Source organism: Gekko japonicus, unplaced genomic scaffold, assembly GCF_001447785.1.
Source record: "Gekko japonicus isolate JY-2015 unplaced genomic scaffold, Gekko_japonicus_V1.1 scaffold923, whole genome shotgun sequence".
Taxonomy (NCBI): Eukaryota; Metazoa; Chordata; class Lepidosauria; order Squamata; family Gekkonidae; genus Gekko; species Gekko japonicus.
Window position 1 is genome coordinate 184483 of NW_015171530.1, and position 17820 is coordinate 202302.

The 17820-nt window shown below is 47.1% G+C and overlaps 1 protein-coding gene across 1 annotated transcript; it reads left to right on the forward strand.

The window, feature by feature from the left end:
• Window positions 1-4081: 4081 nt before the first annotated feature.
• On the forward strand, window positions 4082-13490 carry KCTD13 (potassium channel tetramerization domain containing 13). Its single transcript, XM_015419536.1, has 7 exons — window positions 4082-4219; window positions 5226-5493; window positions 8027-8196; window positions 8333-8422; window positions 9750-9802; window positions 10256-10451; window positions 11549-13490. The coding sequence occupies exons 2-7, from the start codon at window positions 5232-5234 to the stop codon at window positions 11789-11791; spliced, it is 1014 nt and encodes a 337-aa protein (XP_015275022.1). The 5' UTR covers window positions 4082-4219; window positions 5226-5231; the 3' UTR covers window positions 11792-13490.
• Window positions 13491-17820: the final 4330 nt, after the last annotated feature.

The following is a 17820-nucleotide window of genomic DNA, read 5'->3' on the forward strand; positions in this document are numbered from 1 at the left end:
TTTATATGCCACTTTTATCATTTATCATCCCAACAACTCTGCGAGGTAGGTTAGGATGAAAGAGTTTAACTGGCCCAAGATGACCCAGCAATCTTCCATAGATTAAAACGTGGGTCTCCCAGATCCTAGCCTGCCACTTTGGCTGTAACAAACTCAGGTTGAAATCTTGGATCAGTAAATATTACTGTATATGCATATACAGTGACAAAAGCTTTTCTCTGTAATGGTCTGTGCTGCTGCCAGGCTGGGTAATTCTACACACTGCTTGTATCCCTGTCTGCAAAGGGAGAGGAAAGGATTTCAGTGAAACATAGCCTGGACTTCCAAAACTGCACCAAGAACCACCGTTGCATAACAAACCAGTGCAGGAGAGGGGTTAGTGTGTCTAGGACCAGGATTCAGATCACACTTCCTGATGCTCACTGGGTGGCTTTGGGCCTGTCACTCTCAGCCCAACCTACCTCCCAGGCTTGGGCAGGTAAAGCAGATCTCTTGGCGGTACGGTAGAATAAGAATGCAAGATAGCTGTTTCATGGAGGATGTGTAGCTGTAAGCCAGAATGACTAAACATGCAGAAGCAGTACCAGTATCACTTTTATGGGCACATTTAATAGGGCTGTTCTCAACCTGTCGTAAAGCAGGTGCTCCCATGAGTGCTTATGCCACAATAACTCTTAATTAGCCTCAGATGTGATAAGACTGCTTCCTGATGTTAGTGCCTGTCTATCCTTAGGCATAGCATGAGCATGAGGAAAGACCTCTATGAGGCTGAGAAAGGTGCTGCTTAAATTTCTTAGTGGTGCTTTCTATCCCTACGCAGGACTACATATGTAAAGCGTGTGTGTGTGTACACAAAGTGCAGCCAACTTCTAATGACCCCATAAGGATTTCAAGGCAAGAGATGTTCAGAGGTGGTTTGCCATGGCCTGTCTCTGCAAAACACCCCCGGTATTCCTTGGTGGTCTCCCATCCAAATCCTAACCAGGGCTGACCCTGCTTAGCTTCTGAGATCAAGCTAGCCTGGGCTACTACCAACAGATGAAAACTTTAATATTGAAATAAAAACATGAACTCACCGTATAACGGCCACAAGCAGTATGGATTGAAAACATTCCACAATATGTAGTAATGAGATTTAGCATGGACTTTGGAAACCACCAAATGACAGTCTTATCAGGTCCTCCACCTACAGGATACCAGCTGAGTCTCACCCTGCAAACTCAAGCCTTTCCCGCAGAGAGGGTGAGAGACGGGATGAAGAGTACGTTGTTCTAAGGAATCAGTTCAGAATCTTCTCCAAAAACACATACATTCTGACGAATACAAACACTTCTCTTCCAAAGAGTAAAAAGCTGCAAACATAAGAGCACTTCCTGGATAAGTCCCATTAAAACGAGGCCCAGGGTGGGATAGAACCACTAAGTCTATTTTAGCATCTGAAGAGGTGGGCTCTAGTCCACAAGCATTTATGCCGGAATAAAGGTTCTCTAGTCAGTAAAGCGCCACCTCTTTATTCCTAAAGGGTGGTGACTGGACTCTTGTGGCATAAGATACTTGGGCTAAAGGGTGAGGAACTGTAGACTGTACCACAGCTTGTAGGAAGTACTATCTGTTGCTGTAAGTTGGTTCCTATGTAATTTTTGCTTTTGTCTAATGCAAGGGGTCCCCAACCTTTTTGAGCCTGTGGCAGGGTTCCCAAGTACCTACCTATGATCCGGTGGGGGACACATGCTTCCCCGCTGGAAGATTCTTGCTTGGAACACAGGCGCTGCACTATTCTGTTGGCCAGACGTGACGTAGGCACATAACTGGGTGATGCTCTGGTAATGGGACTGGAAACTCGATGGTACAGCGCCTGTGTTTTCCCCATGGGAATGGTCCCGCGAGGAACTATACATTTCCCGCCGAACTAAGGTAAGTACTTGGGAGCCATGGCCTGTGGGCCCCTTTGGAATTACAGTGTGGTGGACACAGCCACAAAATGGCTGCCACAGCTTAGTGTAGTGGCAGCAGCTGTCAAGGCAACATTTTAAAAAATCTGCACAGCCAATCAGAAGCCTCGCTGGGCAAAAGCCCCACCCACTTCCAAAAAAAATACTTGGGTGCCTGGAATGGTGTTGGTGGGCACCATGTTGCCTATGGGGCACCACATTGGAGACCCCTGGTTTAATACTTATTCTGTGCTTCACCTCTGGTTTCCAGATTTCTACTTCATTCCTTTTTCATTGTCTGCTGCAATGCTTCCCAGTGTTTTTGCTACGGTAACCCACAAGTCCCAATTCACTTGATTTGGTGATCAATCCAGGGCTGGCCCAAGGATTTATGGTGCCCTGGGCAAACTGTGACCTTTGCACCCATCTAGTTAATCATTCCATTTTCTATAGAGCCCAATGAGATGTTTTCGAGAAACTAAACCACATAAAAAACCACATAGTGCCCCCCTAAGCAAGTGGTGTTCCTACACACACAGTCTTTGCATATTGAGGTTACATTTCAGCCTTTGACCACCCTCTCCTCCATTATTCCCTCTAATAATCCGGTCTAAGGTTCTAAGAAAATTCATTCTAGTAAGAAATTCAAGTGTGTCCTGAGGTTTACTAACCAACACACATAGATGGTGAAGAAAAAATACCAACTAATGTATGACATGGAAGATACTATTTCCAGGGTCAGATATGAAAGAGCAATGGAGAGGGCGGGGTGGTCATTAGGGAGGACTGGGCCAAGACCCACTTTTGGGTGCTGACTGAGACACACTGGGCTACTGCATGTCTCACTCTGTTGACTGTACTGATTGATTCTGCGTAGTCTGCCTTGAATCCCAGTGAGAAAGTCGGACTACAAATGAATAAGATTGGGGGGGGGAGGTCCTACACAAAGAGGTATCTTGTCGAAGCAGCATAAATTCTGACAAACTACCAGATTACACACATTTGAGTCCAGTAGCGCCTGAGAGACCAACAAGATTTTTGGGATATAAGCTTTAGAGAGTGTACGTCTTTCGAAGGGGCTCTTTGGTTTCCCCTCCAAAGCATCTGAACCGTCTCCCACAGCACCCACAACAGGGAAGCCAGGAGCCCTGGAGACCTGGCTCGTACCCACGGAGGGGCATTTGGGAGCAGAGCCCTGCCCCACCACCTGAGGATGCCAGGCACCCCTACCCACACCCCAGTGTGCCTAGTACAACAGCAGCCGCCAGGCCTAGTGAAAGGGAAGCCGCCCTGCAGCTTTTGGTCACTTTCACTCCTGGGGATCAGCTGTTAGGTTTAACAACTCAGCAGAGGGGAGTGAAACTAACCAGAGGCGGCAGGGCAACTTTACTTTCCTTCCCCAGCCTCCCGGCTGCTGCAGGGGGCTGGGGATGGAGTGGAAAGACGCCCTGCCACTTTGGGTCAATTTCACTCCCCTCCGATCAGCAGTTAGCGCTAACAGCGGTTGGTCAAGAGTGAAACTGACCAGAAGCTGGGCGTGAAATGCAACTGAGGTTTGAAGAGCTGCGATTCATTTTTATCTTATTTTTTAATTTGATGTTGCGTCTGCCCCACAAGAAAAAAATATGCCCCACAAGCAAAAAAAAAAATTCTCGCTACGGGTCTGCTGGAGGGGCTTGTAGGCTGCTCGTCAAAATGACGCCTCTGGAGGGACACCTCGAGGGTGGGGGCAGAAAAAGGCGCCCAGCTCATCCAAACCCGACTCCGGTTTCTTCTGAAGCATCGCCGCCTCTTCTGTCACACCCGGTTTTAATGGCGAGGGGGGGGGGGGGGGGAAGCCCTGAGGGGCCTCCCTCCGCCCTAAGTCTTCTAGGGCCGGGACCGTCCTGCCCTCTCCAAGTTTACAGTAGACCAACCGTCGGGCTTAAAGGCTTGTGCGCATGCGCGTTCCCCTAAACTATCATTCCCTTCCCCTCGCTTCCCGCCTCGCGTTCTTCCCCGCAGGAACGACTTTGTTTTCTGCGCAGGCGCCAGCCTTGTGTCGGCTCTCACTTCTCCCCTGGGGAGGGGGAAGACCTGCTGGTGCGTTGTCTGGCTTAAAGCGGGCGGGTACCCGGATGTTGCCGCTTCCAGTACGGCGGGGGTGAGAGCTTTGAAGCGCACGCGCAGTGGCTCCTGGTCCCTCTTTCTCTGGGGCTTAGACGTCTTGGCTGGTCGTTGGGCTCTGGGTCCAGGCGGGGCTAAAGGGGAGGGGTTTGGGCTGAGCCCACCCCACCCCCCTTGGGGAGGTGAGTACGTGGGGGGGGGTGCCCATGGCATGGGCAAAGGTGAAAGGGCACCTGGGGCTGGGGGGAAAAGGGGCTGTGAGAGACAAGCCAGCAGACTATGGGGAGCAGAACGTGTTGGGGGGGGGGAAGAGGTCCAAGGGGATTCTGAACTAAAAAGTGGAGCAGAAGGCAGGAGCTCAGGTGGAAGTGATTCAGTTACTGGGGGTGGGATTTTTCTCAGCCATGTTGGGGTGGTGTTGGTGGTGAAAGTGGGTGTATAAACATTGCAATAAATATCAATAAATCCGGGGTACCAGGAGGCTGGCAGGAGGTGAGAAAGATGGGGAAAACATCCTTGGGGCAGAAGCACAGAGGAAGGGCTGTGGGTGACTGGGGTGGAGTAGCAGGAAATGATCACCAGGACTGAGTTTGGAGGGCAGAGGCCAGAGAGTCCGGCAGTGAGCACAAAGGCTGGTCTCTTACTTGTATCCTGTTAACAGTGTCCTGCTGGGATCTTACCAGCGTCTTACTAGCTCCCAGTGACAGTTGTGTGTGTAAAAACTAAACAGCGGTCCAGTGGCACCTTAAAAGTGAATGAACGTTATTCTGGCATGAGATTTTGTGAGAACTCTGAGCTCTGATTTATGAAGGTTACTACTGGTGTGTTTTTGCTAGCCTTTCAGGTGTCATTGGACTTCTGTTTAATTGTTCCACAATAGTTTAACATGACTGCCTGTCTTTAGGGTTAGGGGATGTACAGAACGTGGAAGTTATCCAGTTCTTCTTCAGGGGGCTTAAACAGTAAACTGGGTGTGATAAAAAAAGAGAGGATGGCATGTGGGGGAAGCCACTGAAATGGCAACAGAAGATTAAGCCATTATGAAATTGCCCCAGATGCTTCAAGTACTTTCTTGGGGTCCCCCCCCATTTTTGAAATTTTTTTACTTTTCTGTCGAGGCAAAAGGCCCTCTGTTCTGTAGAAAGCCTGTTACTGAAGATCACTTCTGTCTTGTCTCTCTCTCCACAGGAGGTGATGTCAGCCGAAGCCACGGCAGACCCGGTTCCGTCCCCGGAGGCCTGTGCTCCGCTAGTCCCAACCCAGCAGCGACGGGATGGCGGGGGCGGGGTGGCGGGGGCGACCTTTGACCTCAAACCTCTGAACCCCAGCAGCAAGTATGTGAAGCTGAACGTGGGGGGGTCCCTCCACTACACCACGGTGCAGACCCTCACCAAGCAAGACACCATGCTCAAGGCCATGTTCAGTGGCAGGATGGAAGTGCTGACAGATAGCGAAGGTATCTCCTAATGGTGTCTTTGCCCCACCCTGTAGCCAGTTTACGAGACAGGAAGGCCGGTAGGCAGCTCTCTTAAGTCAATAAAGTGTGAAGGCCAGCTGGGAGCTCTGGTTTGTCGGAAGAGGGTGCCACTGCTTTGTGAATCATATCTGCCGTTCAGTATGGCAGAGGGAGAAACCATAAACAGTTTGGATTTTAAACAAAGAACTTCCCGGTTTCTCTGTATGCAGATGAAAGCTTTGATGGGCTGGAGGATTTTTTTTTTTAATAAACTTCCATTTATTTAAGTTATGGATACTCTGCTCTGCTTCCAGGGCTCTAGATGGGTTAAGTAAATGTTTATCATTTTAAATTCAAAAAGTTAAATGTTCCCTGATACTGTCAAACAGCACGAAGATGTCGAAGCTGACACATCTAGGCAAGAGCACAAGGGTTCTCGTGACAGTCGCCTCTTGATGTTTTTGGAGTCTCTTTGGGACTTGATTATTGCTGAAATATTTCAGTGGGTGATTTTTTTAAAAAAAGGGAAAAGGATTTGTTTCACATTCCTTGAGGATCTTGTAAGCTGTTCGAGGAAGCAGCCTTGGCTGTTGATGCCTTTTCGTCAGTGACCCGAAAGACCAGCTGGCCATCTTTGACACGGCTCTTGCCGAAAATGAGCTCCTAATTATCCAGCCAATGGCAGGAGCCAGGCTTGATTTTTTTCCCTTTGCCGATGAATCTTTTTCTGAGAGGCAGGAGGGACCCAGTCCCTGTTCCTTTCCTCTTGTCTCCTACCAGCAGGTTTCCCTCTGTCCCATGGCATCCCTTTACTTTAATTTATAGTCTATGCAGGCCTGAGGGCTTATAATTATTTACAATGAATCATCTGTGTATGTAACACTTCACAGAGCAATGCAGGCAGGACCCAGACAAACAAGGAAAAAACCATTTAAAAAGCCTTGATACATTCCCTGAGTATGCAGTTTAAGATTTGCCAGTGGGAAGATGAGTGGGTTTTTTTTTTAACTTAAATATTTAGAGGACAAGAGCTGAGAAATCACATTGGCCTTGTACGGCATTCTGGCAAGTTTAGTAGCAGACCTCAATCGGGGAGAGGCTGTGGCTCAGTGGAAGCGCCTCTGCTTGGCATGCAGAATGTCCCCAGCATCTCCAGTTTAAAAAAGAACTAGCTACCAGCAATGTTCCCTCTAAGCTGTGGAGTCCTATGAGCAGAAATTCTACTTTGTGAGCTACTGGCATTAAAGTTGTGAGCAGGTAGTTTGGCTGCTGCATAAAATTAGTTTGCTCTGGAGCCATCTTTCCTGAGCTAAGACAAAAATGTGTGAGCTGGAGGCTAAAAAACTGTGAGCTAGCTCACACTAACTCAGCTTAGAGGGAACACTGGCTACCAGGTGATGTGAAAGGCCTCCGCCTGAGAACCTCACTGCCAGGCTGAGTAGACAATAACGATCAGAGCTTTGGGGGGGGGGGAGGGGGGAGAAGAGGTGCTGGAACTCTCTAGAGGGAAATGAAGTTTTCAATCGGCATACTGAAATCTCATGAACTTTTAAACATTTTAAAAAGAATTTTGTCAAAAAAGGTTCCGGAACGCCATCCTGGCGCGTTCCCCCAGAAAAGAAGCCTTGACTCTGATAGGCCAGTGGTCTGATTCAGTGTAAGGCAGTTTCATGGGTTACCTGAGCAAATAGGTTTAGCAAAAGCTAAACGAAACCAATAGTCTGTTTTGTCCAACATCGTTTCTCACACAGCGACTCAGGAAGGACCACAAGTAGGGTGCTAAGGCCAAAGCTCCCCCTTCCCCCCGCCCCCCAGGGACTGGTATTCAGAATTCTCCAGTCTCCGAACATGGAGATTCTCTTTGGCCATTATGGCAAATGGCCACTGATCGACCTGTCATCCATGAGTGTTTCCAGTCCATGTTGTTTAAGGCCACCTAAGCTAGTGCTCCTCACTACGTCTTGTGTCAGTGAATGTTGGGTGAAGAGGTTGTATCTATTGCCGGTCCTAAATCTCCCGCCTGTTGATTTCACTGGCAAACTCATGCCGGCAAGAGCGAGTCTTATGTCCAGCTATTTAAAAAAAACCAAAACTATCCCTTGAACTTCATGGCAGAAGCTCTGTAGCAAAGAGAGAGATTCTTCCTGTCATGGTTCAAATGCAGTTGAAAGTAATTTTGTACTTCAGATATGAAAGGTCAGGCACCCCTCCACCCAAGCTCTACACCTGATTTACCTTTTGCCCCTCAGCTTGTTGTTCTTAATAGTACAAGCCAAACAGTGTGGCAACAGACACACAGCAAATATCTACGGCTAATAATTAAAAAGTAAGCAAAAGCATTGTGAATTAACATGTAGGATTGTTTTTGCAACATAATAAGCAAAATCAACTATAGAAATAGTACTATTTTCTCTATCATGGTCCGGTGCAAAACCAAGCAATATTTAGTCGGACGTGAAACAGGGCTGCCTTCTTGTTGCTGTTCCCCGCTCCTCTTCTGATGGAACCATAAACATCCGTTTGCTTTTGCCAGGCTGGATCTTGATTGATAGAAGCGGGCGCCATTTTGGAACCATCCTGAATTACTTGCGAGACGGTTCTGTTTCCCTCCCCGAGTCCCAGCGGGAGCTGGAAGAGGTGCTGTCTGAGGCCCGGTACTACCTGATTCAAGGCTTAGTGGAGGACTGCCAGCTGGCGCTCCAGGTGAGCATCTCCCTGCTGAGAAACCAGGGACGTTTAGCATCCCGTGCTGCTCTCTTCAAGGGCAGAACAGCAGCTTCTGAGTTGCCTCATGAGGCGGCAATGTCTCTCTCATCTCTTCTTTTTGTTCCCTGCTCAGCAAAAGAGTGAAGCCTTTGACCCTCTCTGCCACATCCCCATGGTGACGTCTCCAAAGGAGGAGCAGCAGATCATCTCAAGCTGTTCCAAGGTAAAGCGGTTGAGGAATTCTGTGCGGTGGAGCCCCAGGAAGGTTGTGTAAGTGAGGCCGTTGTCAGTACAGAGAAGGGGAGCTTGGCTGGGTGCCCTCCAGTGCTCCCTCTAAGCTGTGGAGTCTTGCGAGCAAAAATTCGACTTTGTGAGCTGCTGGCATTAAAGTTTTGAGCAAGCGATTTGGCTGCTGCATAAATTAGTTTGCTCTGGAGCCATCCTTCCTGAGATAAGACAAAAATGTGTGAGCCGGAGGCTAAAAAACTGTGACTCAGCTTAGAGGGAACACTGGTGCCCTCTAGCATATCCGGGACCTACGCAGCTGTTTTGTTGAAGAACAGAGAGCATGGGAAGCTGTCCCATATGTTTCCATCCATAAAAGCGTAGCTCAGCAGGCTATAGTGTAGGGGTCCCCAACGTGGCGCCCACTGACCCCTTTTCTGAGGCCTGCTAGAAAGTGGGTGGGACAGGTGGTGTTTTTGTCCATCTGGGCTTCTGATTGGCCATTAGAGAACTGATTGGCTGCAGAGACTTCTAAGATGATATTTTGGTGGCAGCTGCCACCACAGCACTGCATGTCTGATGATAAGCTGCGTACATGAAAGAAAATATTTTTTAAATTATATGTTCATTTTAAAAGGCATCCTGTTAAGCAGAGTTTCTGCCAGAAATGTTAAGGAGTTACTGGTAGAGTTACTCCCTAACAGTTTGTGGCTGGCTGTCCCTCACCCGGCATCCATTATCTGGCTCTGCCCACCCCCCTGTTTCAGAATTGCAAAGGTGCCCACAGGGTCAGACAGGTTGGGAACCCCAGAAGAAGAAGAAGAGATTGGATTTATTCCCCCCCCTTCACTATCCAAAGGAGTCTCAGAGCGGCCTACAAACTCTTTTCCCTTCCCCTCCCCACAACAGACACCCTGTGAGGTAGGTGGGGCTGAGAGAGCTCTGACAGAAACTGCTCTTTTTCAAGAACAGCTCTTATCAGAACTACGGCTTGCCCAAGGTCATCCAGCAGGTGCGAGTGGAGGAGTGGGCAATCCAACCTGGTTCTCCCAGATTAGAGTCCGCGCACTTAACCACTACACCAAACTGGCACCAAGCAGCAGTAATGTATCCCTTGCCCTGAGGAGTGGGCAAGGTGCAGGTTGTTCTGCGAGACCCCAGCAGTTTGGCCAGTTAACAAAGCGGGAGGCTAAAAAACAACTTGTGTGAAGCAGGCTTAAAAACACAGCAGTAGTAAAGGAACAGAATCCACTCTCCTTTGCTTTCTTTCAGGAAACGTCTGCTGTGTTTCCTTTATCTATGTGTTTTTTCTCTCCTTTGCTTAGCCTGTGGTGAAACTGCTGCATAACAGAAGCAACAACAAGTATTCATATACGAGGTAAGGCACATTTTTATTTACATTATTTATAGTCCGCCTTTCCCACTGGGACTCCGGACAGATTATACAGAATGAGTCAATACAATCAACAAAATGTAGCATTCAATAAACAGTGCAGGAGGATTCAGATTGTTGAAGTCTGGAACCAACCAAAAAATTTAAAGGTAGAACTGAAGCACTGCATAAGGGTTAACATGACATGTTAAGCAGTGCAAACATTACATAGGAGGATCCTACTTACAGCAAGCTATACACAGTAGTATAGACCACAGTCCCTAATCATTTATCCAAGTAACTTTGTTTTTTCAGGAGATCTTGGTATATTTCTTATATACTGTTCATCCACAGCAGGGTATATTTTCACCTTTTTGCTAGTAACTGTGCATCTTGGAGACCTGCCCAAAAAACTTTCTCCCTGCATCTCTGTTCTCTCTCCACCCTGCCCCCATCTAGTAATTCCGATGACAACTTGCTGAAGAACATCGAACTCTTTGACAAACTCGCTCTGCGGTTCAACGGGCGGGTGCTCTTCATCAAAGACGTCCTGGGAGACGAGATTTGCTGCTGGTCGTTCTACGGGCAGGGCCGCAAGATCGCTGAAGTCTGTTGCACCTCTATCGTGTATGCCACTGAGAAGAAACAGACCAAGGTGACTTGCCATGTACATTAGCTGTTGTCCCTTACCATGTCATGTACTCGGTTTGTAGTAAGAAAGAGCACTGGCTCTCCTGTTGATAACTGGTGGATCTTAATAGGACCCCTCACTTCCTTTGAAGAAGTGTTGGGTGGATTACCGCTTTATAAGCTGCCCTGCAAATCCATGGGTAGGTGCAAAAAGCAGACCTTTTGAAGAGGTCAGCGTTTTTTTTAAAAAAAAAATCAGTTTTAAATTTAGTTATTTTTTTCCAAGAAATGCACAATCTCTTAGTTCAGTTTGGCTCCTTGCAACCAATTCATATTTTGTGAGGCCTCTTAAATTGCCCACTCGACCACCCTAGTTGATGGACTTGGTATGGTCCATTGCTTTTGTTTTTTGGCTTGTTGCAGTGTTGGGGTCTGGTTGATTTTGCTTTTTAGACTTTCCAACATGACCAGAATTACGTCTGTATTCCTGTATAAGGATCAGGATAAATGTTGTCGTTTTCTTTGGGTTGCTGTCTGTATTACCATTTCATAGATGGGCTTGGGGAATGCGCCTGAACTACTTGTGCCAGGTTGTGCCAAGACGGCATTCAATCCCAGGTTTCCCAGACCCAATTCCAATCCTTCCATCCAGCATAAACTAGTTCTGTTTCATTTTTTGTCAGATCTTCCCTTTTCCAAAGAGTTCCAATCAATGCTCCCTCTAAGCTGTGGAGTCTTGTGAGCAAAAATTCTACTTTGTGAGCTACTGGCATTAAAGCTGTGAGCGAGCGATTTGGCTACTGCATAAGTCAATTTGCTCTGGAGCCATCCTTCCTGAGCTGAGACAAAAATGTGTGAGATGGAGGCTAAAACACTGTGAGCTAGTTCACACTAACTCAGCTTAGAGGGAACATTGGTTCCAATCTGTAGTTTGTTTTTTTTAAATATCTTCACAGCCGCTATTTGAAGTTAAATGGAATAACAATGATATGGCCCGGGCCTTCGTGAATCAGAGCAAGGATTTTAACCTGGAATTCTGTGTCAAATCTGACCACTCGCACCTCATTCTCTCTTTCCACTGGTGGGTAGAATCGGTGTGACCTCTCACTCTCTTGTGTACAGGTGGAGTTTCCAGAGGCAAGGATCTTCGAGGAGACCCTGAACATCCTGATCTATGAGACACCGAGGGTGCCGGATAAGGCCCTGCTGGAAGCAACAGGTGGGGTGGCAGGTGGAGGTGGAGGCCCCCTCCGCGCAGGTGATGATGAAGACGGGCGGGAGCACCGTGTCCGGCGCATTCATGTCCGCAGGCATATTATGCACGACGAGCGTCCTCACGGTCACCAGGCTGTTTTCAAGGACTGAGCCTCTCTCGATCCCAGTGGTGTTGTCACTCCGCCCATCCAGTGCCAAAGGAGGCCCTATTTCCTCCTTTTGACCTTTCGCCCCACGGTCTTTTCAAGAGTGTTTGCGACCATTCTAACCCATGCCTCTCTTCTCCTTGGCCGTGCCCTTCTCCCTGTGACTTCGCACCCTTCCTGAGCCCCTCGTTGACCTTATTGTGACAATTGACACCTTAGTCCATCTTGTTCTTGACTCACATGCTCTTTCCAATTGTTGATTCCCCCCCCCGCCCTTAATATGAGTCTTAATCTTAAATGCCTGTCCTTTTTCTCTTGCTGTTTACTCCCCCTGTACGCACCAGTCCTCTTCTTGCCTCATAACCCTTGAGAGGCCTCTCGAGTCTGGATAGTGACCCATTCGTTATTCATAATGTCTTTGGCCCAGAATATTGTCCAGTGAGACTAGAGACAGTCTGACTCTTGGGATCCACAGAAAAGCATTAATACAGAAATAGGGGTCTGTGATCAATGTGCACATACCAGAGGGAACCTACTTCCCATATTCCACTTGGAACATTGACCTCTTCTCCAGTTTCTCGAGGGTCATCACAGGTAAGCAGCTGCCTAGTCGGAGGCATTGAGAATCCTTTTTTTGTATACCTACTTTGTATAACCTTCTTATGCTCTCTGATTTCTGATTAACACCCTCATAATAGTTTTTGGGGTTTTTTTGAAATTCTGCCCTCCCCTAAAGGACACACAGTGTTTTTGGTTTTTTGTTCATCTGTTTTTAACTTATCGGTTTTTCCTGTATGGATGAAGCCACCTGGATGTAAGAGAAAGGACCTAAATTGTTCTAGGGAAAGTTGTGAATTGCAGTCATCTTTGGGGGGTTTTAACATCAAATGGGGCTGGAATAACTGGGACTGTAAAACTTACCTCATTTGAATCTGTCAGCCAAGGAGGCTAAATCCTCTTTGAAATCATCCAGAAAGAAATCCTCATGTCGGTACACTCCAGACACATTCAGTCTTCCCACCAGAGCAGGCCTAACCGGAAGCTTCCAGAAAGCTGTTCTTGACTTGCTGGGTTAAAACAAACGGCTCTGGGTCAAATATATGTTCTCCCTTGACCTCCTGCAGTGGATGTTGTGCGAGCTGGACCCTGGCTGCCCTCTGCACGTGCCTCTACTGCCTTGTATAGTACAAGGTACGTCTGGGCTTCGAAAGAGAGAGGATGCTTTGAACCTAAAGTTTAGTTGGCATCTTTGGATCATTTCCAAACACTGCAACGTGGTCGAACAGTTTGTTCCCACAGTGTATTGGAAGGCTGGGGCACAAAGTCATTCTGACCTCCATTTCCAAACACACCCTGTCGCATGCTCCTAATGTTTCACGTGGGGAATATTTACTCTCCTGCAACTTACCCCAGGAACGCTTTCTCTCCTCTCTGTTTTCCCTTGGGAAATAGGATGTTCCTTCATGGAAAGAAAAAAAAAACCTTTGGAGAGTTCTAGCTGGCCCTTTAGCCAGTTGCTCCATTGGATGGGAATGGTTTGTTCCACCTAGTGATGGGTGGGGAGGTGTAGTGAACCATTGCATTTCACAAAACTCAAGGCTGTGAAGGTACTTCTGTGGGGAAGATGGTACTGTCCTTTCCCCTTCCCCTGTTGTTTCCTTCTGTACATCCTCTCCTCCCTGGAGGAGGTAATCTTGCATTAATTATTGTGGGTTTTTTTGTATTTGTATAATTTATTTAAAAAAACAACAACTTTGTTTTTTCTATTAAATTATTGTAATAAAGGCTTCTGCTTAAAAGAGTACGTACTGTTTTTTTCTGTGCTGCACAGAGCGATAGAGGCAGGATTCTGTTCTCCAGTGCTTTTCGATGAACCTCAACAGCTTTTGAAAACGTCTTTTGTGGGTTACAAGGCCATCTTTTGCTCTAGCCTCCTCTGTAGCTGTGTGGCTGTGCCTGGCAGCCTGTGGGCCAAATCCTGCCCTATAAAAGCTTGATAGCTGTTCTCTTCATCAGCTCCTTACTTCCTTGTCTCCATGTCCAGGGCCTCTTCCAGGGAGGGGAGAAAAACAGTGACCCTATAGGCAAGCTTTCTTCTTTAGGTTCTAGAAACTCCAGACGACTTGTTTTTAAAGAGTGTTAGATGGTTGGTTCTGCCAGTGCCACCCTCCCTGCGTGCATCCTTTGGATCCCATAAAGTACCGTGAAAATGTATGTGGGGGTGGCGATTGTCTGGGAAGTAGAACACTGAAGGGAAGAAGAGCAGAAAGCCCAATGCTCTACTGGGGTCAAATCTGGCCTTGTCTCCTTGCTGACCACTGATATTTCACAGTAGGTCAGCCTGCATTTCAAAAAGCCTCCAGGAGGTAGGCATGTAGGCAGAGTATGGTGGGAATGAAGTCGTGGCTGTCGGGTGTTCACGCAGCACCCGATATAACAAGGGCCTGACACAGCAATGGGAACGTCTTGAGAAGACTATAGGGCAGTGCTACGGTGTCGGTGCGCAGTGATTACAGCAATGCATAGTTTGTTTTTAATTGGTGGCTTCTGTTTTGGTGGCGGCTTAGCTCGTTTTGGAAGGAAGAGTCGTCCGTGGCACGCTGCTACAGATTCTCAGAGCAGGGCACAAACATCTGTGTATCGCATGTATTTAAGACCATGCATATATTTATATCCCCTCCCCAACTTGAGACTCCAAGTGGCCTTTAGAACATTGTTCTCCCACAACAATAACCCTGTGAGGCCAGAAAGAGTGAGCGACGGGCCCAAGGTCACCCAGCAAGCTTCCATGGCAGAGCGAGGATTTGATGCTCTGCCCATCATACGTGCCAGCCTGCTCCTCCAGCAGTGAGAATGATGTTGACTGTGCAGGTGTGCATCCTGGAGTGGGCTTGTTGGTGTACGGTGTCCTTGTCTTGGAGGCATCATTTCCCAGTCTCTGCTGTGCTGCTCGTCCCTCACATTGTGCTTACTACATTTTCATCCCGTTTCTCCTTGAAAGAACAAAGCTTGAGATCAGATACTGGAGAAGTGTGCCTGCACATGAAAGCTTATACCCAGAAATTAAACTTTGTTGGTCTTCAAGGTGCCCCTGGACTCAGACGTCATTCTGCTGCTTCAGACCAACATGGCTGCCCCACCTGAGTCACATCACCTTGAAAGAGCTCAGGGTGGCACACATGCTTCACCCTTCCCACATTTTATCCTCATAAGGACCCAGTAGGGTTGGTTAAGCAGACGGTGAATGACGCACCTGTGGTCACCTGGTGGGCTTCATAGTTAATCGGGTCTTGAACCCTGGCCTCTCAGCACTCTAACCACTGCACCCACCTTTGATCTGCTGCTGCTGCTGCAAGCCATGCTAGAACTGTTTTTGCACTTCCTTTCACAGATCTTACTGTTGTGCAAGCAGGAGATGCAGAGACGGAAGTATATGATACAATTTCCTTGCTTATGTGTCTTCCTTCCCCCTCTAAATACAATCAAGTTCCGTGTTTCCTTTATCTTGACGTTTTAAGAGCTGGAAGCCGCAAAAACAAATAAGTCCTGTGGGAGTGAGGCTTACCAAGCACCAACCCCCTCCACTGACAAGTGTGTAAATAGTGCAATCTCTGTAGCTGTTAGGGTGTGTTTATCATCATTTCTTAAATAACTGTTGTGTTGTGGACTGAGTTCAAAACCGTCTCCAGTGGTCAATTAGAGGCCGTTCACAATCAGAACATAAAAGTGGTAGCCTTCCCATTTTTTTTCTGTGACATTTGGTAATTGGAGGTATACTGCTTCTGAACAAGGAGGTTCCTTTTTATGGCTGCTAATCTTGTTTAGATCTATTGACTGTGGAAGAATAGCAGGAAAAGGAAAAAGGGGAGGAAGGACAGAAATGTGCTGAAGGTGATCATCTATACATGCTTCTCAGTTTAAGAAAGTATATTTTTTCAAACGGGTTACAAAAAATATCAGGTTAATGTTTTTAAAGTCGGTTAATTTTGAAAATTTAGCGCCATTGCTTGCAAGTGCTATTTGCAGGTGGTAGGCAGAGTATTTGAATTCTCATTGCCTAGTGTGGGAAATGTTACTACACTTCATTTAATGTGTATCCTGACGATAGGAGTAGTTGTATCTGACAAAGGGAGCTTGACTCTCAAAACTTAGACCCTGAAAATCTTGTTGGACTCTTAAGGAGCTGCTGGATTCAAATGTAGCTCTACAAGAGTCTTGAGGCACCTTGAACAGTTTGAGGCATAGTCAGTCACAAGCTGGGGGGGAGGGCACCATGACTCACACTGAAGCCAATAAGGAAGAGAACATGGAAAGCTGTGTATGAACACTAAGCAAACTATGACTAGCCAATTGTATACAAATTATGTATTGTATTACAATGTGATTTCAATTAATACAAGGGCTTCCGGTGGGTGGATCGGCGATGGCAGTCGCTCTCCTCGAAGCTCGAGGAGGCAACTAGCACACCTTCGGCTTGGAGGGGTGCCACCGTCCTCAAGTGGCACTCCCACGGAACCCTTGCGGAGGGTTCCAAGCCTTTTGAGGGTTAGCCTCTTCGACGGCTCGAAGCCGTGGAATAGAGGCTTCCCTCCGCCCTGATGATCCAGCCGATGGGTGACCGGGACAAGCCAATCTGACCGGGACAAGTGCAGGAGATCAAGCGGAATAGCGATGGAAGAGAGCGAGGTCAGAAGTGACCAACAATGAACGTGAGTGAGAGATAAACGGACTGTTTTTGTAAAGCGAAGCCCCCCCCCGTGGAGAAAGCGTAGTGCAGGGAGGGACATCTGAGCGATTTAATAGATCAAAGAAGCGAAGGGGGGGAGGGGAGAGAAACAGCATTACATTTTGAGAGACTTACTTGAGCTTGGATAGAGAAACGGAGAGTCTTTCGAGCTCTGAAACAGAGGTGTTGAATTGTAAACAAAGAGAGAACATGGCGGTTCCACGAGGGAAAGTAAAACCGAAAGGCAGCCAGAGTCCAAGATCAGAAGAGGGAGCAGACGTCATGAAGACATTAGCAGATATGCTGAAACCGGTATTGGAAGCAGCTCGTGGTATTAACCAGCAACTGGCCACACTAAACCAAAACTTCGCCTCGCAGCAGCGCCAGCTGGCAGAGACGGAGAAAAAAGTGGAGCAGGCAACTGAGAAGCTGGTAGAGATGGACACCAAGAACAAGAAGATGAGGAAAAGAGTGACAGAGATGGAAATAAAACAAAAGCTGCAGGAAAACCGTTTACTTCAGCTGCAAATGGAGAAAGCAAACATGACTCTCAAATTTCAGGGACTGCCTGAAAAGGAAAAAGAAGATTTGAAGAAGACTCTGGGAGAGATCATCGCTCCAGTAACAGGTTTATCAGCGGATGAAATAATAAAAGATATAGAGTCTGCCTATCAGGTATACTCTAATTACATTAAAAAAAATAGCCTGCCTGGGGAGATTGTAGTCAAGTTTGCAGGAAGACAGACCAGAAATGTTATATTAAAGGCAACCTCGGCAAATCCACTGAAATTTGGGAATACAAATATTAAGACTCTAAAAGACATCCCATTTGAAATCCGTCAAAAGAGGAAAAGCTACAGAGAATCTCATTTCTTCAGACAAATGGAATACAATATCGCTGGGTGATCTTTGAAGGTGTCATCTTTAAAATTAATGATAAAAGAGAGACGATTGACTCCATCTTTAAAGCAAAGGAATTTTTGAGACAGCTGGGGCCAGAAGCAGAACTAAAAGATGAAGAAACAAAATTGAGTGACTCTGCTACCTCTGGAACGGGGGAGGACTCTGGGGAGGAAGCGGGTGTGGGAGAAAGCAAAACGGTGTATGATTTCAGAGAAAGAAGACAGAAGTAAGGGCAGAAGGACTCTGAAAATAGCCCTATGAAAATAAGAAGATGCTCAAGAAGTGTTCTCAAAATATTAAAATTATTAACATTGAAGCAGTAGTTAAAAATAACTCACAAGTATATTGTTATACTAACACGTATTTACTAACATGTAGTTTAACACGGAAATGATCTCCTACTC

Coding starts and splice junctions, on each gene's coding strand:
- KCTD13 (XM_015419536.1), top strand. CDS start 5,232: ATGTCAGCCGAAGCCACGGCAGACCCGGTTCCGTCCCCGGAGGCCTGT. Junction 8,197..8,332: donor ACTGCCAGCTGGCGCTCCAG/GTGAGCATCTCC, acceptor TTCCCTGCTCAG/CAAAAGAGTGAAGCCTTTGA. Junction 8,423..9,749: donor TCATCTCAAGCTGTTCCAAG/GTAAAGCGGTTG, acceptor TCCTTTGCTTAG/CCTGTGGTGAAACTGCTGCA.